The sequence below is a fragment of the Saccopteryx leptura genome, chromosome 4 (genome assembly GCF_036850995.1).
Source record: "Saccopteryx leptura isolate mSacLep1 chromosome 4, mSacLep1_pri_phased_curated, whole genome shotgun sequence".
Taxonomy (NCBI): domain Eukaryota; kingdom Metazoa; phylum Chordata; class Mammalia; order Chiroptera; family Emballonuridae; genus Saccopteryx; species Saccopteryx leptura.
The window spans coordinates 180,895,917-180,921,630 of NC_089506.1; the positions used below are offsets into that span (position 1 = coordinate 180,895,917).

The 25,714-nt window shown below is 43.4% G+C and overlaps 1 protein-coding gene across 1 annotated transcript in view; it reads left to right on the forward strand.

The window, feature by feature from the left end:
• Positions 1 to 714: 714 nt before the first annotated feature.
• The window catches only part of SNX24 (sorting nexin 24), a 185,845-nt gene continuing 160,845 nt past the window's right edge, over positions 715 to 25,714 (forward strand). Inside the window, exon 1 of the mRNA XM_066382099.1 lies at positions 715 to 1,198. Within this exon, the coding sequence (XP_066238196.1) occupies positions 890 to 1,198 (309 nt within the window). The 5' untranslated portion in view covers positions 715 to 889. The remainder of the gene's footprint in view (positions 1,199 to 25,714) is intronic.

Sequence of the window (25,714 nt, forward strand, 5' to 3'; positions counted from 1 at the left end):
ACATGCTGACATTGCAATGTGCGGGTGAAGAGGGTGAATCTTCACATAAGGCTACTGTAGAAGGCGTTGCAGGGTCATTAGGCAAGCTCTGAAAGCAAAGGGCCTGATTATTCCTCTCTTCCATGGCTTAGGGTCTTGTATCATAAACTTCAGTTTCCCTAGTTAAAATGCCCCGGGTTACGCCCTAAACTAAGTTAGGTTCAACAGTTTGCCTGCCACTCAAGATGCTCCCACTGGTGAGGTCAATTCTCAGTGACCCGCGAGTCACCTCCAAGCTTCTATTCTGTTTTGTGCTCTAAGAAAGGAACTCAAGAGTTTATAAAGATAACCTGATCACCATATTTCCTTAACTGAAACATCTTTTAGGTTATTAAGTCCTGGCCCTATGGGCAGATTGGGCCCTACCTTTTTTGGTTGTTTTGTCTTTCTGGCATCTTCCATTTTGTCTTACAGTTAAAAAGCCCTATATAGTTACTTCGAGGCAGCATTTTAGAATTGGAGCAAAAAGCCAAAGCGTTGTCTGAGTGACCAGACGACTTTCAGGCCCTGTATTATATCATTCCCAGGATTGATAGCTAACTCAGAACGAGACGCTGACCCTGGATCGTAGGGAAATAGGAAAGTTTTGTAAAAGTTGGAGGGTTCACTGCTAATGCCCTCCGAGAGACACAATGAAAATTCAACCAACCAAAACAAATCAAGAAGCTCCCCGCTTTTTTATTCCTCGCGGTCTCGCAATCAGTTCAGGGCAGTGTCTTGCAAACGGCAAACCCAGCACACCGGGAGCCGGAGGGCAGGGCGCGCCGGGAGCGGCCGGGTCCCCGGGAGGCGCCGCACACCCCTTTTCTGCGGACTCACAGGTCTCAGGCCCCGCCTCCTCCGGGCCCAGATGGTCCCCGCCGCCCTGCAGGCCTGCAACCCAGGTGCCCAAAGCCCCGCACCGGGCTTCCCGGCCGCCTCTCGGGAGTCGGCCCGCCCAGCGCGCCGCCGGCGGCCGCATCGCAGCGGACCTGGGCCCGCGCCGCGCAGCCTCTGGGTCCCCGGGCGCAGAGAAGGGAGGCGGGGCGGCCGGGCCGGGGGCGGAGCGGCGGCCGGGCGCGCGTCCCTGCTCGGCCTCCGCCGGCCGGCTGGCGCGGCCATGGAGGTCTACATCCCGTCCTTTCGCTACGAGGAGAGTGACCTGGAACGGGGATACACGGTAGGCGCGGGCCCCGCCATGCGGCCCCGAGGCTGCTGAGCCCGGAGGTGCCCCCTGGGCCGCCGCCACCCCCGCGCCGGGGTCCCTGCGCTCCCTCCCCTCTCCCGGCCCAGAGGAAGGGCTGCGCCCCGCGCGGTTGCCAAGGAAACAGGCACCCACCCCCGGCGTGGCGGCCTGGGTGCCGTCCCTTCTCCCTCCCCGCTCCGCTCGTGGTCTGGGGGCGAAGCCTCGGGAGTCGAGTGCCCCGACGCGGCGCTCGCCATTCCCCGCCGCTCGGCGGCCTCTGGAGCCCGGGCTGGGCTGCGTCCCTTTCTGGCACAGCGGCTCCCTCCGCCCAGACAGAAGCGGCTCCTCGGCGGGTGCCTGTGGGTTCCAAGTTCTGTAGGTTTCATTCAGGTAGACAGGTTAATTTTTAAAAAGCATCATTTGTACTTATTAACTAAAGTGAACACATGTGCTGCTTTTACATGGTTTCCAAAGTTCTTCCCCCCTCCACTCCCCGGTTCTGTGCCATGAAATGACTAAATCAGGTACTTAAAGAGCACCTGTCCCATGCGGAGGACTGCAGGCGCTGAGAAATGAAAACCGGGCGCCTGCTCTCAGTGGGGGACCAGTGGGCGGGGAGGGCGGACACCAGCGCCTGGGACCCGTGGGTAACAAGTTTAGTAAGTAAACAATAGGCGGTTGATTTCCCAAAGAGTTTAGACATCTTCTTCCAGACGGTCATTGCTAGAGGGAGGCATGCCTCTGGCTGGGTAGACGTTGGAAGAATTTATTTCTATTTGTTAAAGAACTGGTGGGTTTTGGAAATTTCAGAGGTCAGTCTGAAAGGACTTACTTTATTTCTAATTTATTCAGTTGCTAAACACCAGTTACACTAATTTGGCAAAGAAGTATTTTAACCTCTCCTCTTTCACATATTACTCATGTTACTGTTGTTTGTTTGTTTTTAAACAGCCTATTGGGAACCTTATGTTTTCATAAGGAGGATTAAATCATCCTCTCAAAGGAATTAGGAATATACTGTAGTGATCGAAAGGAAAAATCCAGGGGAATATGTGGATTTTTAGAATTAAGTAGACTGCTCGGTCCAAGTGTCCCAAAACAAGTACTCCAAGTGCTTTCCCTTGGGGAGGAACCTGCAACCAGAGAGGAGCTGGCTGGGCTCCCTGGTGGCTACTGTTTATATAGATAGACAGTCCTTTCCAATGAATTAGCACTTGGTTAAATATTCTGTAGCTTCCTTTAAAAGGGTTGGAGGTGGGGGTTGAACTTAAATCCGAACCTGTTCAAGGCTTTCCCCTTAGGCCTGCAACCTTGGTGGGCTTTCTTTATTTTGTTCCCCAGATATCTCACCTCTCCCACCAGCATCAACAGTCACAGAGGGCCTACCATCTTCGGGGCATTTTTTTAGGATCTGAAGATGAGGCTGCTTGTTGGACATCTTGGTCTTTAGATAGGTGGTTTCAGTAGTCTAAGATACAAGTGAATTACTTCCACAAATAAGCGCTTTAAAGTAGATAAAAATTAAGCCTTATTGGCCATTATAGATTTTCTTCTATTAGAGCAGTGGTCCCCCCCAACCCCCGGGCCGCGGACCAGTACCAGTCCGTGGGCCATTTGGTACTGGTCCACAGAGAAAGAATAAATAACTTACATTATTTCCGTTTTATTTATATTTAAGTCTGAACGATGTTCTATTTTTTTTAAATGACCAGATTCCCTCTGTTACATCCGTCTAAGACTCACTCTTGACACTTGTCTCGGTCACGTGATACATTTATCCATCCCACCCTAAAGGCCAGTCCGTGAAAATATTTTCTGACATTGAACTGGTCCGTGGCCCAAAAACAGTTGGGGACCACTGGGTTAGAGGATCTGCGTTTTCTTTCCAAATTTTTATTTACCTTTTTATTTCCCATATTGCCAGGAATGGGCCAGATGCCAAGTTCTAAGCTAAACTGATTTGGAAGGAGCCCTTTTTTGGGGGCAAACTTGGTAATTTAGAGATTGCTTATATGATGAGAGTTTGTGTGCTTTTTAAAAAATTCCTAACTCATTTAGCTTGGTAATCATATTGTTAAGATTCCTTTGGCCAGTAATATTTTTCCTTTGTGAGTTTGAGAAGCTGCTGTAGATACTTTGTTCCCCCTGAGCAACTATTTTTCATTTTACAACAGTTATTCATTCAGCACATGTTAACTAAGTAACTACTGTATTTCTCTTGTAGGTGCTGACAATAGCCTTGAATAATAAGTTATCTTTAAAACAATCCCCCCTCCCCAGAACTTAAAAATATAAACTCAGTTTCCTAAACAAGAAGCTGGTAAAATAATGTATACTTTAGTGTAAAAATACCTTTTTATTTTAGTGACCATATTTATGTGTTAATTTTAAGAAATCTATCTCATTCTTTAAGTGGTAGGTAGGAAGTTTAAAGTAGAACAGGGTGGTTCTTCCCTGCCTCTAGTCCTGTGCCTTCAGAGATAAATATGGAGGAGTGATTTTTTTTTTTTTTTTAGTTACTCGTCTCCTGTGCTGTGAAAACCTATGTTTCTTGGCCCTGGCCGGTTGGCTCAGCGGTAGAGCGTCGGCCTGGTGTGCGGGGGACCCAGGTTCGATTCCTGGCCAGGGCACATAGGAGAAGCACCCATTTGCTTCTCCACCCCCCCCCCCACTTCCTCTCTGTCTCTCTCTTCCCCTCCCGCAGCCAAGGCTCCATTGGAGCAAAGATGGCCCGGGCGCTGGGGATGGTTCCTTGGCCTCTGCCCCAGGCGCTAGAGTGGCTCTGGTCGCCACAGAGCGACGCCCCGGAGGGGCAGAGCATCGCCCCCTGGTGGGCAGAGCGTTACCCCTGGTGGGTGTGCCGGGTGGATGCCGGTCGGGCTCATGTGGGAGTCTGTCTGACTGTCTCTCCCAGTTTCCAGCTTCAGAAAAATACAAAAAAAACCCCAAAAAACAAAACAAAACAAAAAAACCTATGTTTCTTTTTTAGAAATAATGGCAGGATTTTACTATAACTGTCGCCCTCCAGCTTATGGATGTCTCCCTGTGTCAGTATGGATAGGTCAGTCTCCTTCGGACTACTAGCAAAGGGATCTTCCACACCTAGAATGCACCAAAGTTGTTTCTGCAGATCTCTGTGGATGGCCATTGACATTTGTTTCTGATTTTTAGCAGCGATGTCAAATGTTGAAGTAAGGCATCTCTCTGTACATGCTCTTTTTTTGGCCCTACTATGAGGATTTCTGTAGGACATTATAACTAGACATGGTGCTTCTGGGCCTTCTAAAGTTTTTATAGGTCACTTGCTCAGTTGTTATTCAGGAAGTTTATGTAAAGTTATGCGTATTGTAAGAAGTAATTTAAAGAGGAAATTTTGACCCTGTAGCATTTAAACGTTGCAGGTTCGGCAAATTGAAACATGTTGTTTCTGCCCTTAGGGCTTCTTAGCCCATCCTGATAGGGAAGGGAAGGAAGGGTTAGGGAGGGGAGGGTTAGGGTGACTGATGTCAATTGAGTCTGGAGCAGGGAGAGGGCAGTTCTGGTCTGCCTTAGGGTGTTGTGCTGGGGGATGGGGACATTGGTGTTTAGGAATGCTGACTTGAATTCTGAGCAGGTTTTTGCTGGGATTGTGAATTCTACAAAGAGGAAATTCAAGGCAGGATATCAGACATTTCAAACTCCCAAATTCACCAAAAACAAAGGCAACTTCTAAATCATTTTAGTTTACAAAGAAGCAGGATAAGATACTATAACAAATTGCCGGTGAATTCAGCTCTTACTTCATGAGGAGGTTTTTCTCTGCTCACCAAGTTCCCCCTGCCCCCAGGTTATTTCTTGAATATCTATTACCCTGCTGGGATATAAGCACCTTAAATCTGGGACAGTGTCAGTTCCCATTGCTGTACCATAGTACAGGGACTGCCACATAGTAAGAGTTCAATACCTGTCTGCTGAATAAATTATGAACAATTGAGTATCTAGTAGGAGAAAAAAGTCAGAAGAGCAGAGTAATTCCTGACAGAGAGGTGGGGAAAGACCAGCTCACTAGCTTTGAGAGCTAAAAGGAGGATGGACTTCAACCTCAGATAGTGGGAAGTCACTGGAGAGTTTTAAGGAAGGAAGTAACATGATGAGCTTTGCATTTAGAAAGATGACCCTAAAGCATTAATCATTTCAGAGAAGTTTGCAAAACTTCAGAAAGAAGAGGATAAGAACCTGAAGTAAGCAACTTGGAAAGGAAAGAGGATGACTGCAAGAATCCCCAGGGCCTCGTGACCAGATAGATGTGAGACAGCAGGGTGACTCCTCTGCATGGTGTATTAGTGACCAAATGAGAGCTGAAGCAAGGGACAAATGTCATCTGGGAACCTGCTGAGTTTTTTTTGTTTGTTTGTTTGTTTTTTTAGAGAGAGACAGAAGAGAGATAAGAAACATCAACTCTAGTTGCATCACCTTAACATCACCTTAACTGTTCGTTGATTGCTTCTCATATGTACCTGAACCGGGGTGGGGGTGGGGCTCCAACCAAACCAGTGACCCCCTGCTCAAGCCTGCAATCTTGGGCTTCAAACTAGCAACCTTTGGGCTCAAGCCAGTGACCATTGGATCATGTCAGTGATATCGCATTCAAGCCAGCCAACCTGCGCTCAAACTGGCAACCCCGTGTTCAAGCTGGCAACCCTGCACTCAAGCTGGTGAGCCTTTTATCTATCTGAAGCCAGATAAGGCCGTGCTCTAGATGGTGACTTTGCGGTTTTGAACCTGGATCCTCAGTGTTCCATGTCAACACATTATCCACTGTGCCACCACCTGGTCATGCCCTAATGAGCTTTTTTGTGGTGGGTGAGGCTATTTGATTTTGAAATTCACAATATATAAAGTCAGGGCTGGAATTATGGTTCTCGGGAGTCATTCAGCATAAAAGATGAAAAAATATAGAAGTTGATGTTTTTCCCAGGAAGAGCATGTAGAGTGAGGAAAGAGAAAACTGAAGGTAAAACCTAGAACTTGCGTGAGCAAAGAATTATTAGTGTAGCATCTAGCAGGAGAAGGAAACCCAGAGTTGTGAGGCAGGAAGAGAAAGAATGGTAAATACTTTTCAAAGAAGGTGCTGGATATGGCTGAGTGGACTTATTAGGTGATGATAGAGAACCAGCCATTGGACATGAGGGTAAGCAGGTCCCAGGTTTCAGTCTAGGCTAGTTTTTCTTTTTCTTTATTTCCCTTCTTTTCCTGGTGAGAGGAGGGGAGATAGAAAGATAGACTCCCACATGGACCCTGACTGGGATCCACCTGGCACCCCCACACCCCTGTCTGGGGCCGATGCTCTGCCCATCTGGGGTCATGCTCACAACTAAGCTATTTTTAGTGCCTGAGGATGATGTGCTCAAATGAGTTAAGCCTGACTGAAGGAGGGGAAGAGAGAGAAGGGGAAGGGAGGTAAAGCAGATAGTCACTTCTCCTGTGTGCCTTGACCAGGAATTGAACCCAGGATAGCCACACACTGGGCCAATCCTCTACCACTGAACCAACTGGCCAGGGCAGCTAGTGTTTTCTTTCTTTCTTTCTCCTTTCTTTCTTTCTTTCTTTCTTTCTTTCTTTCTTTCTTTCTTTCTTTCTTTCTTTCTTTCTTTTCTTTCTTTTCTTGAGTCAGAGAGAGGGATAGATAGGGACAGAGAGACAGGAACAGAGAGAGATGAGAAGCATCAATCATCAGTTTTTCATTGTGACACCTTAGTTCATTGATTGCTCTCTCATATGTGCCTTGACTGCGGGCCTTCAGCAAACCGAATAACCCCTTGCTCGAGCCAGCCATCTTGGGTCCAAGTTGGTGAGCTTTGCTCAAACCAGATGAGACCGCGCTCAAGCTGGCGACCTTGGGGTCTCAAACCTGGATCCTCCACATCCCAGTTTGACACTCTATCCACTGTACCACCGCCTGGTCAGGCCCAGCTAGTGTTTTCAATTTCAGATACGTTATTGGTAAAAACAACAAAACTAAAATTACTGCTTAGGGAACAACACAAAAGTTTGATTATACAATTAGATAACATTTTTCCCAGTGATAAAAGATTAAGACATTGAATTAGATGGTTTTTCAAGTCCATGTTAACTCTGTGACTGATTGTGTTGTGCTTAAGCAAATATATCTTTTTTGAGATCTGGACTCTGACTGATATCTTTTTTTTTTTTTTTGACTGATATCTTAATGTATAATGCTTTTCAATACATTGCTTCATATATGCACAATTATAATCTTGAGATATATCAGGAATCATTATTGTTTTCATATTTTATAGATTGAAAGACACCTGAATCCAGTATAATTTTGTTGACCAGTGTTGTCCCAATAAATTCTACTTGCAAATTAATTTGAAAATTTGCCACAAAAAGTATAGAAATAGAGTAATATAGTGAATCAACATTTACCCATTCCTCACCTTCAATAGTTTACAATTCTTATTTTATTTACCATCATTCCTCTCTTTTTTTTTGACAGAGACAGAGAGAGTCAAAGAGAGGGACAGATAGGGACAGATGGACAGGAAGGGAGAGAGATGAGAAGCATCAATTCTTCGTTGTGGTACCATAGTCGTTCATTGATTTATTTCTCATATGTGCCTTGATGGGGGTGGGGGGGTGGGGGGGCTATAGCTGACTGAGTGACCCCTTGCTCGAGCCAGCTACCTTGGGCTCAAGCTGGTGAGCCTACCTCAAACCAGATGAGCCCGCGCTCAAGCTGGCGATCTCAGGGTCTCGAACCTGGGTCCTCCACGTCCCAATCCAATGCTCTATCCACTGCGCCACTGCATGGTCAGGCTCATTCTTTTCTTTTTTTATTTTTAATTCTAGAATATTTTAAAGAAAATCCAATATATAACTTCATTCGTCAGTATTTCACTATGGCTTCTGATATGTAAAGATTTCTTAAACGTAATCAAAATAAAATTTTACCACAAAATTAGTGACACCTTTATATTGTTACTGGTCTAAAGCTCGTGTGCCAGATGCATCAAAATGTCCGAGTTTGGAGTAAGGAATGGTTTATTGATTGAGAAGGTACAAACCAAGAAGGTGGGAGACCTAATGCTAAAATCCATCTTAAGCAAATAAAGAGTTCAGGATTCTTTTATGTCAAGGGAAGGGAAATTGGGAGGGGCTGTTTTTGTAAAAACTCAAGCCAAGCAGAATTCTAATGATGAGCACATCTAAAGCAGGAGCTATTAGCCTGAAGGTCATGGAAACAACTCAGACCTGAACAAGACGGAGTCAGAGTGACCGAGCATTTCACTGTTCCAATACAGTCACAGTGCTTAGCTGTTTTTCACATGACCACAGTGCAGATACTGCCTTGGGATTAACAACAACCTGCAGAATGTAGTATTATTGCCATTTTATATTTGTGAGAACGAGATGGGGAGGTTGCGTTAGGGGCCCAGCCACCTGAGAGTGGCCCTCCTCTCTCAGTTTACTTTCATCCTCAGAGTAGCTTCCACGTGGAGAAAAAAAACGCCATCAAGTTGCAAATTAAACATCTACCAGGAAGAGAGAGTGAGGAGATGATTTTCCCAGAAGCTCTGAACAAATATGTCCCTTTTCACATCTCATTATCCCTGTTGGTTTCTCACCTGATCTTGTTGCCGGGGAATCTGGCTGAGGCCAGAGCTACCTGATTCAGTCACCTCTGGATAGGTTAACCAGAGGGAGTTCAATAGTCAGAGGGTGTCTGGAGCTGGGACTGAGGTAGGTCAGTCATTCCTGCCACCGAACTCTCTAGACACCACAGTGTGAGCAGGTCACAGTGGGGAAGGTCAGTGAGAGCACAGTGTCCACAACAGCATGGTTCAGTCACCCATTGTAAGCATCTGTAATGAAGGAGCCCTTTGTGCAGCAAGCACAAAGCTGGCACGCTGCCTTACTCATGGTAAGCATACAGCATAAGTGAACATTAAATACATGTTGAGTGATTAAATCAAGCATGTGTAAGATACGTTATGATACTTAAGGACAAGAAATATAGTTAGAAAATATTCTTGAACATTAACAAACAGTGCTACATTCACTTAAAAATCAAAATAGGTACAAGAGGATTGAATTTTGCAAATGTGGTGCTTAGGAATTTGAGGACAGAAGTATATTTTCATTGAGCTAGAAATACATTTTAATCTTTTTTCAGTAATTAAAAAAAAAACCTTAACTGTAATGCTTATTTCCATTCTTTTAAATTAGATTCCTTTGCTGTTTTAAAATATATATTTTTTTCATTTTTATTGGATTTATTGGGGTGACACTGGTTAACAAAATTATACAGGTGTCTGCTACACAATTCTACAACACACATCTGTACACTGTATCGTGTCCCCCACCCACCCCTAATAAAGACTCCGTCTATCACCATTATATCTCCTATCCCCTCCTCCACCTACCTTCCTTCCTCTGGTAATCATCAAACTGTTGTCCCTGTCCATGAGTTTTTCTTTTCTTTTCTTTCTTTTTTTTTTTTTTTTTTGTATTTTTCCGAAGCTGGAAACGGGGAGAGACAGTCAGACAGACTCCTGCATGCGCCCGACCAGGATCCACCGGGCACGCCCACCAGGGGGCGACGCTCTGCCCCTCCGGGGCGTCGCTCTGCCGCAACCAGAGCCACTCTAGCGCCTGGGGCAGAGGCCAAGGAGCCATCCCCAGCGCCGGGGCCATCTTTGCTACAATGGAGCCTTGGCTCTGGGAGGGGAAGAGAGAGACAGAGAGGAAGGAGAGGGGGAGGGGTGGAGAAGCAGATGGGCGCTTCTCCTGTGTGCTCTGGCCGGCAATCGAACCTGGGACCTCTGCACGCCAGGCCGATGCTCCACCACTGAGCCAACCGGCCAGGGCCTTCTTTTATAATTTTTATTGCTCAAGCCCTCCACCCGCCATCTACCAGTGCCTCCCAACAGCTGTCAGCCTGCTCTGTATGTATGAGTCAATCTCCGTGTTGCTGTTAGTTCATTTTGTTCATTAGATTCCACATATGAGTGAAATCCTATGATAACTTGTCTTTCTCTGCCTGGTTTCACTTAACATAATGCTCTCCACATCCATCTATGCTGTCGCAAAAAATAAGATTTCCTTCTTTTTTACAGCTGAGTAGTATTTCATTGTGTTAATGTACCATAGCTTTTTTTTTTTTTTCTTTTTTATTCACTCATCTACTGATGGGCACTTGGGCTGCTGCCAGATCTTGTCTATTGTAAATAGTGCTGCAGTGAAGGTAGGGGTGCGAATATTCTTTAGAGTTAGTGTTTTGTGTTTCTTCGGATATATTCCCAGAAGTGGAATTGCTGGGTCATAAGGCAGTTCCATTTTAAATTTTTTGAGGTAATTCCATAGTGCTTTTATTTTTCAAAATTTCTATTTATTTATTTATCTATCTATCTATCTGTCTATATATTTATTCATTCATTCATTCATTCACTCATTCATTCATTTTAAGTGAGAGGAGGGAAAATAGTGAGGCAGACTCCCACATGAACCCCAACCAGGATCCACCTGTCAATCCCTGTCTAGTCTGGGGTTGATGCTCAAATCAGTTGAGATATTTTTAGTGCCTGAAGCCCAAACCTCAGCGCTTGGACCAGTCAAGCCATCCTTAGCACCCAGGGAGATGCTCAGACCAATCGAGCCACTGGCTATGGAAGGAGAAGGGGGAGAGAAGGGGGAGAGAGAGGAGGAGAGAAGCAGATGGTCAGTTTTGCTGTGTGCCCTGACCAAAAATTGAACCAGGACATCCATACGCTGGGCCTGTGCTCTATCCATGGATCCAGATAACCAGGGAGGGTCACCATAGTGCTTTCCACAGTGGCTGCACCAATCTGCGTTCCCGCTAACGGTGCACAAGGGTTCCTTCTTCTCTACATTCTCACCAACACTTGTTTGTTGATTTATTTTTTATTTTTTTATTTTTTTTTTGTATTTTTCTGAAGTTGGAAACAGGGAGGGAGGCAGACAGACTCCCACATGCGCCTGACTGGGATCCACCCGGCATGCCACCAGTGGGCGATGCTCTACCCATCTGGGGCGTTGTTCTGTTGCGACCAGAGCCACTCTAGCGCCTGAGGCAGAGGCCATAGAGCCATCCTCAGTGCCCAGGCAACTTTGCTCCAATGGAGCCTTGGCTGCGGGAGGGGAAGAGAGAGATAGAGAGGAATGAGAGGGGGAGGGGTGGAGAAGCAGATGGGCGCTTCTCCTGTGTGCCCTGGCCAGGACTCGAACCCGGGACTCCTGCATGCCAGGCCGACGCTCTACCACTGAGCCAACCGGCCAGGGTTGTTTGTTGATTTATTGATGATAGCCATTCTGACAGATATGAGGTGATATTTTATTATGGTTTTTTTTTTAAAGACTTTATTCATTTTAGAGAGGAGAGAGAGAGAGAGAGAGAGAGAAAAGGTGGGGGAGGAGCAGGAAGCATCAACTCTCATATGTGCCTTGACTGGGTAAGCCCAGAGTTTCAAGCCAGCGACCTCAGCATTCCAGATGGACACTTTATCTATTGCGCCACCACAGGTCAGGCTTATGGTTTTAATTTGCATTTCTCTGATAACTAGTGATGTTGAGCATCTTTTTATATGTTTATTGGCCATCTGTCTGTCTTTGCAGAAATGTCTATTTAGGTCTGTTGCCCATTCTTTAATTGGATTGTTTGTTTTTTTGGTGATGAGTTTTATAAGTTCTTTTTTTTTTTAAATGTTTATTTATTGACTTTAGAGAGAGAGGAATGGGGAGAGAGAAAGGGAGGAACATTGATCTGTTCCTGTGTGTGCCCTGACCAGAAATTGAACCAGCAACCTCTGAACTTCGAGATGACACTAAACAAATGAGCTATCTGGCTAGGGCAAGTTTTACAAGTTTTTAAAATAAATTTTGGATATTAACCCTTTAAAAAATATGTCAGAAAATATGTTCTTCCATTCAGTGGGTTGTTTTTTCATTTTGTTGATGGTTTCCTTTGCTGTGCAAAAACTTGTTAGTTTGATATAGTCTCAGGAGATAAATGTTTCCCTTGTCTGAGGAGATATATCAGAAAATATAATGCTATGAGAAATGTATGAGATTTTTCTTCTAGGATGTTTATAATTTCAAGTCTAACATTTTAAGTCTTTAATTTTGAGTTTATTCTTATGTATGGTGTAAGAAAGTGGTCCATCCACTTTCTTTTTTTTTGCATGTATGTGTCCAGTATTCCCAGTACCATTTATTGAATAAACTATCTTTACCCTGTTGTATGTTTTTGCTTCATTTGTCAAATATTAATTGACTGTAAAGGTGTGGGTTTATTTCTGGCTCTCTTTTCTGTTCTATTGATCTATATGTCTGTTTTTATGCCAGTGCCATGCTGTTTTAATTACTGTGGCTTTGTAACATAGTTTGGTATCAAGTGGTATGATTCCTCTAACTTTTTTTCTTCCTTCTCAAGATTGATGTTGCTTTTCAGGGTTTTCTGTAGTTTCATATAATTTTTGAAATATTTGTTCTAATTCTGTGAAATATGTCATTGATATCTGGGTACAAATTGCATTGTATTTATAGATTGCTATGGGTAGTATGGACATTTTAATGATGTAATTTCTTCCTATTCATGAAAACTATATATTCTTCCACTTATTTATTGTATTTTTTGCTCCGTAAGACGCACTTTTTTCCCCTCAAAAGTGGAGGGGGAAATGCCCATGCATCTTATGGAGTGAAAAATATGGTATTTTATTAAATATTTTAACACACTATTTGGTTCAGAATATTTTTTTTCTTATTTTTCTCCTTAAAACCCTAGGTGTGTCTTATGGTCAGGTGTGCCTTATGGAGAGAAAAATATGGTATTTCTTCAGTTTCTTTCCTCAGTATCTTATAATTTTTAGAGTACAGGTTTTTTTTATATACTTTGTTAAATCAATTTTTAGGTATTTTATTCTTTTTTGAAGCACTTGTAAATGAGATTGTTTTCTTAGTTTCCCTTTCTGGTAAGAGTTTATTATTGGAGTATTAAAATGCAACTGATTTCTGGATATTGATTTTGTATTCTACTTTATTGAATTCCTTTATCAGTTGTAACAGTTTTTTTGGTGGATTATTTAGGATTCTATATAGAGTACCATGTTATTTGCAAATAATGACAGTTTTACTCTTCCTTTCTAATTTATTGATAGATGCCTTTTATTTTTTCTTCTTGTCTAATTGCTTTGACTAGAACTTCCAGTGCCGTGTTAAATAAGAGTGGTGCAAGTGAACATCCCTGTCTTGTTCTCAATCTTAAGGGAAATGCTTATAGTTTTGCCCATGAGTATGATGTTGGCTATGTGTTTGCCATGTATGGCCTTTGTTACTTTGAGGTATGTTCTTTCTTTTCCCACTTTGCTGGAAGCTTTTTATCATAAATGAGTGCTAGGTTTTATCAAATGCTTTATCTGCATCTATGGATATGATTATGTGACTTTTATTTTTTTATCTTTTAATTTATTTTATTTATTCATTTTTAGAAAGGAGAGAGAGAGGGAGAGAGAGAAACAGAGAGGGAGAGAGAAGAGAGAGAGACAGAGAGAGAGAGAGAAGGGGGAGGAGCTGGAAGCATCAACTCCCATTTGTGCCTTGAGCAGGCAAGCCCAGGGTTTCGAACCGGTGACCTCAGCATTTCCAGGTCGACGTTTTATCCACTGTGCCACCACAGGTCAGGCCAATTATGTGACTTTTAAACCTTCATTTTTTTTTTACATGATGTGTCACGTTTATTGATTTGTGAACATTGTACCAAACTTACATCCCCAGAATAAATCCTGCTTGATCTCTCTGACCTGTAGTGGCACAGTGGGTAAAGCGTTGACCTCATGCTAAGGTCGCCGTTTTGAAACTCTGGGCTTGCCTGGTCAAGGCACATATGGAAATTGAAGCTTCCTGCTCTTCCCCCTTCTCTCTCTTTCTCTCTCTCAAATGAATAAAATCTTAAATTTTTTTTTTAAATCCTGTTTGATCATGAATGGGTAAACAATGAGAATAAAGGAGAAATCAAAAGATACTTTTAAACAAATGAAATGTCCTCTCTCACTAAAAAAAAAGGAAGAACACAATAACCCAAAAGTCTACAGGGTACAGCAAAAGCAGTCCTAAGAGGGAAATTCATAGCACTACAGGCCTACCCCAAAAAAAACAAGAAAAATTTCAAATAACAATTCAAGTTTACACTTCAAGGAACTTGAAAAAGAATAACAAGGCCCAAAGTGAGTAGAAGGAAGGAAATAATAAAGATCAGAGTAGAAATAAACAAAGTAGAGCCTAAGAAAACAATACAAAAGATTGATGAAACCAAAAGCTGGTTCTTTGAAAAGATAAATAAGATTGACAAACCTTTAACTCAGTGGTCCCCAACCTTTTCTGGGCCACGGACCAGTTTAATGTCAGAAAATATTTTCATGGACTGGCCTTTAGGGTGGGACAGATAAATGTATCACGTGACCGAGACAAGAGTCAAGAGTGAGTCTTAGACGGATGTAACAGAGGGAATCTGGTCATTTTTTAAAAAATAAAACATTGTTCAGACTTAAATATAAATAAAATAAAAATAATGTAAGTTATTTATTCTTGGGGGTTGGGGACCACTGCTTTAACTGGACTCATCAAGAAAAAAGAGAGAGGACCAAAATAAAATCAGAAATGAAAGAGGAGAAGTAACAACTGACACCAAAGAAATACAAAGGGTTGTTGTAAGAAAATAGTATGAACAACTATATGTCAACAAATTGGGCAATCTGAATGAAATGAATAAATTCCTAGAAATATAAAGTCTTCCAGAACTGAATCAGGAAGAATCGGAGAATCTGAAAAGACAGATTACAACTAGTGAAATTGAAGTAATCAAAAAACTCCCAACAAACAAAAGTTCTGACCAGATGGCTTTATAAGTGAATTTTACCAAGTATTCAGAGAGCTAACACCTATCCCTCTCACACTATTCACAAAATTTCAAGAGGAGGAAAGATTCCCAAGTTCATTTTATGAGGCCAGCATTATCCTAATTCTAAAACCAGATAAAGATACTACAAAGAAAAAAATTCTAGACCAATATTTCTGGTGAACATAGATGCTAAAATCCTCAACAAAATAATAGCAAACCTTATCCAGCGATACCTTTTTTCAGTAGTTTTTACTTTGTAATGTGTTTTTATATAAACTTTTAATTTTGAAATAATTTTATATTTGCAGAAAAATTGCAGCTTAATAGAGTTCCTATATACTTCTCACCCAGTTTCCCCCCATTGTTAACATTATGCATTACCAGCCTGACTAGGCAGTGGCGCAGTAGATAGAGCGTCGGACTGGGATGTGGAGGACCCAGGTTCAAGACCCCGAGGTTGCCACCTTGAGCGCGAGCTCATCTGGTTTGAGCAAGGCTCATCAGCTTGAGCCCAAGGTTGCTGGCTCAAGCAGCGGGTCACTGGGTCTGCTGTAGCCCCCTGGTCAAGGCACATATGAGAAATCAATCAATGAACAACTAAGGAACCGCAACGAAGAATTGATGTTTCTCATCTCTCTCCCTCCTGTCTGTCTCTCCCACAAGAAAAACAAAACAAAACAAACAAACAAAAAAAACCATTATGCATTACCATTGTAATGTCAAAACAAGGAAACTAGCATTGGTACATTATGATTAACTAAGCTCCAGTCTTTATTTGGATTTCACCAGTTTTTTTCACTAATGTCCTTTTTCTGTTCCAGGATCTGATCCAGGATACCAACATGCATTGTTTTTTCTGCTTTGATATGATACTTAGTCCAAATTGTAGCACACTGTCTCAAAAACGAGGCAAGCATGTTATTAGAAATGAACCTGTACAGAGCAAATCAAAGAGTGTTCATTTTACGTGCTTCCTGGGTAAGTTTTGCCAGTTGGCAAAAAGCCTATTTGTAAATCTCACCAGTTATGACAGAAGCTGACACAGCAGCCTCTAGGGCACAGGCTATTAACTCATACAGTCTGCATTCAAATCTTGCTTCCAGCGTTTAGCCCAAAGTCTGCCCTAAGTATCTTTGGGTCAACTACTTAATCTGCCTGTGTCTTATTTTTCTTATCTGTAAAAGGGGGAAGAATACTAGTACCTGCTTTATAGGGAGGTTTGAGGATTAAATGAGATTATCTTTGCAAAGTGCAAGGAATGGTTATCTCTACCTGTTTCTTTTTTTTTTTTTTTTTTTTTAGCAAGAGTCCCATCACACAAGATGGGTGGGAGGCAGATAGGAACAGACAGACAGGAAGGGAGAGAGATGAGAAGCAACAATTCTTCATTGTGGCACCTTAGTTGTTCATTGATTGCTTTCTCATAGGTGCCTTTTTCGGGAGGGCTCCATCCAAGCCAGTAACCCCTTGCTCAAGCTAGTGACCTTGAGCTCAAGCCTGAGACCTTGTGCTTCAACCTTTGGGCTCAAGCCAGTGACCATGGGGTTGTATCTATAATCCCTTGCTTAAGCCAGTGACCCCGCACTCAAATGGTGAGCCCATGCTAAAGCTGGTGACCTCAGGGTTTTTAACCTGGATCCTCAGCATCCCAGGTTGATGCTCTATCCACTGCACCACCACCTGGTCAGACTCTAGCTGTATTCTTAAATCTTATAGTACTGTATTTCAAATAAGAGTTACCCTGCCTGACCTGTGGTGGCACAGTGGATAAAGCATCAACCTGGAACACTAAGGTCGCCGGTTCGAAACCCTGGGCTTGCCTGGTCAAGGCACAAATGAGAATTGATGCTTCCTGCTCCTCTCCCACTCCTCTCTCTTCCCTTCTCTAAAATGAATAAATAAAATCTTTAAAATAAGTAAATAAATAAGGGTTGCTCTGAAGTTTACTTTTTTCTTTTAAAATTCTTTAATGTGAACTAATGATATAAACAGAAGTCCAGAAATATTTATGCGATTTAAAATAAACTCTTTGCAAATACTTTGAAGTGGTTTGGAATTAACAATTACCTATAATAAACTGCTCTTAAAAAACTTGCAAATTGTTTATATCAATTTGTGTCGTTTTTTTTCCCCTTAAGTGAGAAGTGGGGAGGCAGAAAGACAGACTCCCGCATGTTCCCTGACCAGAATACACTCAGCAAGCCCCCTGTGGGGCAATGCTCTGTCTATCTGCAGCCACTGCTCTGTTGCTCGGCAACCAAGCTATTTTAGTGCCTGAGTAAAGGCCATGGAGGCATCCTCAGTGCCTGGGGCCAACTTGCTTCAACTGATCCATGGCTGCGGGAGGAGAAGAGAGGGAGAAAAGGAAGAGAGGGGAAAGGGGAGTGGTGGAGAAGAAGCTGGTCACTTCTCCTGTATGCCCTGACTGGGAATCAAACCCAGGACATCCACACTCCTGTCCAGCACCCTACCACTGAGCCAACTGGCCAGGGCCTGGGTCTAGTTTTCTAGCATTATTTACTACATATGTATTTTTATCTTCAAGATCATAAAAGCTAATATATGTACATACATGATTAGGGTATAGTATTGTAGAGTGCATAGGGATACATATTTCCTACCTTCTCATTCTCTTCCATTCCCCTCCAAAGTAAAGGAACCATCAGGCTCATACCTTGCATTCTTTTGTTTTGTTTTGTTTTAGTATACACAAGAGAGGTAGAGAGATGAGAAGCATCAATTCATAGGAGCGTTTCTTTAGTTATTCATTATCTGCTTCTTAAATGTGCCTTGATGGGGGATGGGGATGCTCAAGCCAAGCTAGTGACCCCCCTTGCTCAAGCCAGCAGCCTAGGGCTCAAGCCAGTGAACTATTTGTTCATTTCAGTGATCCCACGCTCCAGCCGGCGGCCCTGTGCTCCAGCTGGCAACCTTGGGTTTCAAATCTGGGACCTCAGCATCCCAGGTGGAAGCTCTGTGCACTGCCCCACCACTGGACAGTCTCATACATTGCATTCAGATGCTGGGTTTCTAAGTACTCATTCAGACTTTTAGTGGAATTTCCTGTTATTTTGCTTTCTATGTGTCTTTTTTGTTTTAGTTTGCGATTGTTATCTTGTTTCTCCTTTCTTTTAAAAATAACCGCTTATTATGGAAAATTTCAACATGTTTAGCAGTGAAGAGAATAAGAACCCCTTTATTCAGCTTCAAAAACGATAAACTCTCAGCCAATTTTGTTTCATACCATTTTCCACTACTCCTTACATGTCCCCCCTTATTTAGTTTTGAAGTAAACCTCAGATCTTTCTGAATATATTCATTTTGTATGTTTAAAAAACAAAGGTTCCTTTTTAAAAGTATAATTACAATATTATTATCAGACACTTCAAAATAAGCAATAATTCATAAACATCAATTCATTTGTACATTTCCTTAATTTTCCCGTGCATATTCTTTTCTTTTCAATGCAGTGTGTTTGAATTGGGATTGAAACTAGGTCCCTATAATGACATCGTGTAACATATCTCCATCGTCTTTTTTAATCTATAGGTTCTTTTTCCATCTCTTTTTTCATTCTTCTGTAATCATTTTGTATAAACTGTGAGGTAGACTTTCCCACACTAGATTTTGCTGATTACATCCTTGTGTCATTAACAGATTCTTCTGTCCCTTTTATTGTAAAAAGTTAGCGGTTTTTCATTTTCATATTTGATTTGTGATTCTAGGAGTCAGCCGTTGAAGAGGATTGTGCCGCGGACCAGTGTGGCTCCTAATAACAGTGTGGAATTAAGGAAACACACTTATTAAGAAAAAATGGGACTGAGAGGACTCTTCAAATGCTGATGGCAATATCCAAGTGCCCCATAGCCCCAGTTTGCTCTATTATATAGCCATATGCAAATCAAGAAAGTCCTCGATACAAGGACATCCGAGGCTAAAACAGGAACTCTCCCAAGGCATAAACAGGAATACCCCCACCATGCATAAGTGAAATCAACCAACATCTGAACAAACAAAGAGTAAGAGGAAGGGCATGTAAATTGCTTCCAGCAACTTAAGGAAGCAAGTGAAGTGGGTGCAAATACTCAGCATTATAGCCAATATGGAGGTGAAGTAGGGAGAACTTAGCCTTTTGCTAAGCCTCGAATCTACAATGGCTTTTTGCCATTTATGGTCCACAACATATCCCCTTTTCTTTTTTCTTTTTATTTATTTATTTATTTATTTATTTATTTTTCTGAAGTTGGAAACGGAGAGGCAGTCAGACTCCCGCATGTGCCTGACCGGGATCCACCCAGCATGCCCACCAGGGAGCAATGCTCTGCCCATCTGGGGCGTTGCTCTGTCGCCAGCATGCCCACCAGGGAGCGATGCTCTGCCCATCTGGGATGTTGCTCTGTCACAACCAGAGCCATTATAGCGCCTGAGGCAGAGGCCATGGAGCCATCCTCAGTGCCCGGGCCAACTTTGCTCCAATGGAGCCCTGGCTGCGGGAAGGGAAGAGAGAGACAGAGAGGGAGGAGAGGGGGAGGGGTGGAGAAGCAGATGGGCACTTCTCCTGTGTGCCCTGGCCAGGAATCGAACCCGGGACTCCTGCACGCCAGGCTGACACTCGACCACTGAGCCAACCAGCCAGGGCTTCTTTTTTATTTTTAATTTGTGTGCTGAGATTTGCACTCATTTCATTTCCTAGTTGTTCTGATTCTAATTTGGAGGCAGACTGAAAAAATACAGAACAAACACAACATTAGTATAGCCAATACTAACAGATACCCAAACAAGTATTCTAATACATTATTTTATTTTATTTATTCATTTTTAGAGAGGAGAGAGAGACAGAGAGGGAGAAAGAGGAGAGAAAGAGAAGGGGGGAGGAGCTGGAAGCATCAACTCCCATATGTGCCTTGACCAGGCAAGCCCAGGGTTTCGAACCAGCGACCTCAGCATTTCCAGGTCGACGCTTTATCCACTGCGCCACCACAGGTCAGGCTTTTTTTTTTTTTTTTTGCATTTTTTCTGAAGCTGGAAATGGGGAGAGACAGTCAGACAGATTCCCGCATGCGCCCGACCGGGATCCACCCGGCACGCCCACCAGGGGCGAAGCTCTGCCCACCAGGGGGCGATGCTATGCCCCTCCGGGGCGTCGCTCTGCCGCTACCAGAGCCACTCTAGCGCCTGGGGCAGAGGCCAAGGAGCCATCCCCAGCGCCTGGGCCATCTTTGCTCCAATGGAGCCTTGGCTGCAGGAGGGGAAGAGAGAGACAGAGAGGAAGGGAGTGGAGAAGCAAATGGGCGCTTCTTCTATCTGCCCTGGCCGGGAATCGAACCCGGGTCCCCTGCACGCCAGGCCGATGCTCTACCGCTGAGCCAACCGGCCAGGGCCCCTAATACATTATAGTGATTAAAGCCTTTAAGCAAATTCTTAGCCAATATAACAAGAATCTATAAAAGAATAATGTCCTTAACATGTTCACCAAGTTCAAGTTGGCACCAATACCATTCCAAATCCCTGAAAATGCAACCAACCCCAGTTCAGTCCATTAGGAGCTCTCACAGGAGCAGGAGTCCAGGAAGAGTCCACATTCAGGAGAAGTCCGCATGGCACTGGAATTGTTGTCACATTTCTATACTTTGCAACTCACATCCAAGTCCCAAATTACCGCTGCTTCTAGCTGTTAATGATTCAGGTACACTGGAAAAGCCATCTGCAGCATGTGTGGAGATGGAGCTTCTGTTCTCCTCAGCCTGGAGAGATGAGACCAGGGTGCTTTTCCCTGGAGCTCTGCAACTGTGGCATGGTGAAGAGTACCTTGGGATACACTAAGCTGGGTGGCAAAGGTAGATTCATAATAGAAGTTGGAAAAAAGGAGAAAAAGAGCTCTAAATTAGGAGTAGGTCCCAGCCTAAAATATGAATGGGGCATTGAGGCAGGAGGAATAAAGGAAACACTATATATTAAACAAAGCAGCAGAAAATAGGACTATCACATCCACAACAGAGATCTTCGAGGGAAGAATAAAAAACCTGAATATTCAGGCAAGACATAGTAAGTAGCCCTTGTGTAAATGAGATCAGTTTACCTACTACTTGGAAGAAATACCCTAGGCTTGTCCACAGTGACATAGATGGGGGTCCTACAGCCCTGGGCACCTTTAGCCTTCAGTGGCAAGTCCCAGCAGGCTGGGCAAGATTAGGTCACAGGTGGCAGAAGCAGGGCTGGAAGAGACTGAACCCTCCCTTAGAGGAGTGAGGGGGAAGCCTACCTTCCAGTGTCCCTTTTTCCTCACAGCAAAGGCATATAAGTCTGGCAGGCTTTAGCTCAATGACCTTCCTTTCCACTATTGAAGCAGGGCCCAGATGGAGTCCTGAGACCCTTTTGGGGCATTGGAGCCTTTAAGGGCGTATCCCAAAAGCTGGTATTTCACCTGATCTCCATTGGGCTTTTTCTGCTTCTTGGTACCTTAAAAGCCATGCTCAGAAGATCTCACTGAGGGGTTTGAGGATCCCCATCTGCCTATATAAATATTTTCTGTATCTCTGGAGCTATTTGGAAAAAGACAAGACAGTGTCATTAGCTGGATCAAATAAAAGAATGTAGAAGTTTGCAGGAGAAAAAGATTTGGCGTCTCCTGTTCATCAGCATTCAAAAGAAAAGTTTTTTTTTTAAGATAAGGTAAATTTGCAGGAATTCCAGGATATGACTCCCCCTTTTATTTTTTTAAATTGACCTTAAATATTTGCTGGGTACACTTTAATAATACCTTGACTTTAAAGATTTTAAGAAATACCCGTAATTTGAAAGGTTTACAAAATATAGTAAATGCTTTTACTACATATGCAGGAGCATTGTCAGTTTTAATCACATCAAGAAGTCCAATAATAGAAAATGCATACAAACAATGAGCTATAACATGTTTAGCAGCCTCTCCTGTTCTAGCAGAGGCTACTATAATCCAGAATAAGTATCCACTGTAACGTGGACAAAGGACTATTTGCCAAATGAAGGTATGTGAGTAACATCCATTTACCAAAGTTGTCCTGGTAGGAGTCCTCGAAGGTTAATTCCAAATGAAGGGACAGATTATTGTATAGGACACCTTGGACAGGATTTAACCAATCTGCCATGCCGCTTCCCGAGAAAGTTGAAACTGTTTATGCAGGGGTGCAGCATTCTGGTGATGAAGAGTATGAGACTGGATTGCTTGAGCTGTCATGGTTGCTCCAATAATTTTCTTTTGGGTAGCTTGGTCAACAAGGGCATTCCCTTGTGCTAAAGCTCTAGGGAGCATGGTGTGAGCTCGAATATGTCCTATAAAACATGGAGCTCTGTGTTGACGTACAAGTCTTTGAAGAAGGAGAAATTGCTGAAATAGTTCCTCATCAGCAGTTGTCCCTAAGACACCAGGGACAACTCTATAGTGGAAATAACCATAAGTAAATATTTGCTGTCTATATACAGATTAAAGGAGGAACATGGCAAATGCTGAAAAGCCATGATAATGGCATGTAATTCTAGTCTTTGAGCTGATTTTAAGGTGACTACTGCAGTATAAAGGTGTTCATTGATTATTAAGCCTGCTATTCCTGAGCTGGACCCATTAGTAAAGACTGTAGGTGCTTCAGGAGTGAGCTCATTAACAATTGTTTTACAAAATACGAATATAACTATTTTATCAGCTGGGTAGTGAGAATCAATTTGGCCTGTAAAATTTGCAAAAGCAATTTGCCATTTAGTGGAAGTTTCCCAGAGCCATTGTTGATCCTTTGAAAAAAGGAACAATAATTTGAGGCTCAAAACCTATAAACTGCAAGAGTTGCCTACATCCCTTGATAATCAAGGAGGCGACAAGATCAAAATACGGAGATAAAACTTTTTTAGGAGTAACAGCTAAATGAATCCGTTCAGTAGGACCTGAAGCTTGCCACAATAGTCCCGTTGGAGTGTGACTCGAGGGACAAATTAGTAAGGCAATTGATTCTTCAGGATTTATGCATTTTAGTTGTGCTTGTTGCAAGACTTTTTCTACAACCTTTAAAGCTTGCTGTCCTGCAGCTGTAAGTAGCTGAGAAGTAGCTGGTTCAGCCAAGCCTCTAAGACTATCAAAAAGTGGTTTCAGTTCCCCGGTAGTTAATTTCAAGGTCTAATAATTTCTGGAAATCGTTTAAAGTTTGCAAATAATCTGTTCTGATTTCTAATTTTTGTGGACAAATTTGTTGTCCCTCAATAATTTGTCCTAAATAAGAAAAAGGTAAAGATTGCTGTACCTTTTCAGAAGCTATATGAAGTCCTGATTCTTTCAAAGAATATTCTAGTTGTTGTAAAGTGGTCAACACAGTGTCTTTATCTGGATGAACGATAAGAATATTATCCATATACTGAATTATGTATGCCTTAGGGTGCTGCCTTCACAAGGTAGGACTGTTAGCCATACCTTGAGGCAAAACTCTCCACTGGTATCACTCCATGGGAGCCTGGAAATTAAGTGAAGGAACACTGAATGCAAAACGCTTGCAATCATGAGGGCTTAAAGAAATAGTAAAAAAGCATACCTTCAAGTCAGTAATTACAAGGTAAAAATTCCATGGAATGGCAGTAGGAGAAGGGTGTCCTTGCTGGATAGGACCCATAATTTCCAGTCTTATTTATTGCTCTCAAATCTTGTAATAGCCTCCAGTTTCCTTATTTCTTTTTAATGACAAATATAGGCATATTCCATGGACTATTAGATGGTTCAATGTGCCCAAGCTGTAGCTGCTCTTGTACCAATTGAGCAGCTGCCTTAAGTTTCTCCTGAGAAAGGGGCCATTGGTCTACCCATATGGGATTATCTGATTTCCAAGTAATTGGGTCTGCACAATGCATTATTGGGGTAGCAGGAGCTACCAAGGCCCCTATGCTAAATTTTGATATCCTAATCCACACCTTCTGGTATTGGGTGCCACTTCTATGGGGTTGAGAATTCCCCACTGTTCTTTCCCTAGTCCCTTAGTGGGCAAAAATTCCTGATTAAGCACTTGAGTATTGACTAAATTATTAGGACTGACAAGCAATGCTCCCATATTTTTCAAAACATCTCTACCCCACAAATTAATTGGCAATCCAGGGAGCACATAAGGCTGAAAAAATCCAGAATGACCTTCTTTATCTTCCCATTGTAAAAAACTAGAACTTTGTTGAGGGGATTTACTCTGCCCTATACCTTGTAATTCTGTGGCTGCTGCATGAGTGGGCCAGGAAGGAGGCCAGTGTAGCTTAGCAATAACAGATACATCAGCTCCAGTATCTAAAAGTCCTTTAAATTTATGCCCTTGTATTGTTAGTTCCATTTCAGGGCATTCCTGACCTATTTTTTTAATCCAATTGGCAAAATCAGTAGAGCCAAGTCCTTGATTCTCTTGGGGTCCCTTTTGCAGGGGTTGGCCTTGTCTTAAAAGAGGTAAAAGGATTAATTGAGCGATTTTCATGTCAGGAGAGATAGTGACAATATTCCTCAGAGTGTGAGCCATTACTTGAATTTCCCCTGTATAATCTGAGTCTATTACTCCAGGAAGAACAAAAAATTCTCTCATAGTTAAACTACTTCTGCCTAATAAGAGTCCTACTGTGTTACTGGGAAGTGGCCCAAAAATTCCAGTGGGTATGGCTTGAGGTCCCATTTCTAGAGTTAATACGAGTTGGGTGGTGGGACTGAGGCCCAGTCCTGCACTGCCTGCTGTTGCCTGGGATAGTTGGGCAGTGTTTGGCCTGCTGGAATCAGACTTTGCTGAGGAAACACCGACATCGCCCCTATTGTTGCCTTGACCGGGCAAGCCCAGGGTTTTGAACCAGCAACCTCAGCATTCCAGGTCGAGGCTTTATCCACTGTGCCATCCACTCCCATAACCGAGACCTGTGAGAGAACTAGAAGTCCAGAGTGTGATGGCAAAACAGAGAAGGTCACCCCGTGTCCACAAGAAATGAGATGGACTTACCCGCTCCTGTCACATTACCCTGGGCTCTGCGAAGGTGATGGGGGTCTTCGAATCCGGGCTGCATCAGTCGTCCACGAGGCTGAGGAATTCGAGCGATGGGCCCGCCTGGCTGGGTTGGCCTCCCATTTGGGTGGCTTGTTCTCTACGTAGAAGCGCCAAGGAAGAGCCTGTTGCTCAAAAGGGGCAATCGCTCTGCCAGTGATCGGGCTGCTTGCAGTTAGGGCAGGGTTTAGTGAGTGGCCTCAGGCAGGGGCACTGCTGGGCCCAGTGACCCTCCTTGCCGCATTTAAAGCAAGCTCCTGGTGGGGTTCCTCTTTGCGGTCTGGACTTGGGTCGGGCACCTCCTATGCCTTGCCCCCGTTGCTCTGCCAGCCTCAGGGCTGCCACAAGAGCCTGGGTTTGGAGCGTTACCTTCTGCTGCATGCGGGCCTGGTGAGTAGCCTTGGCCTTTTTCTACTAGCCGTGACCGTTAAAAACTTTAAATACCATGTTCATCAGGTTTCGGATAGGGGTTTAGGGGTTGAGATTAAGAGGAGGGGGGCTCCTGGGGAGCCCGGCACCCAGATCCAGCAGAAAACGCAGAGGCAGGACAGGGCCAGGCCTTCCTGCAAGAAGACTGGG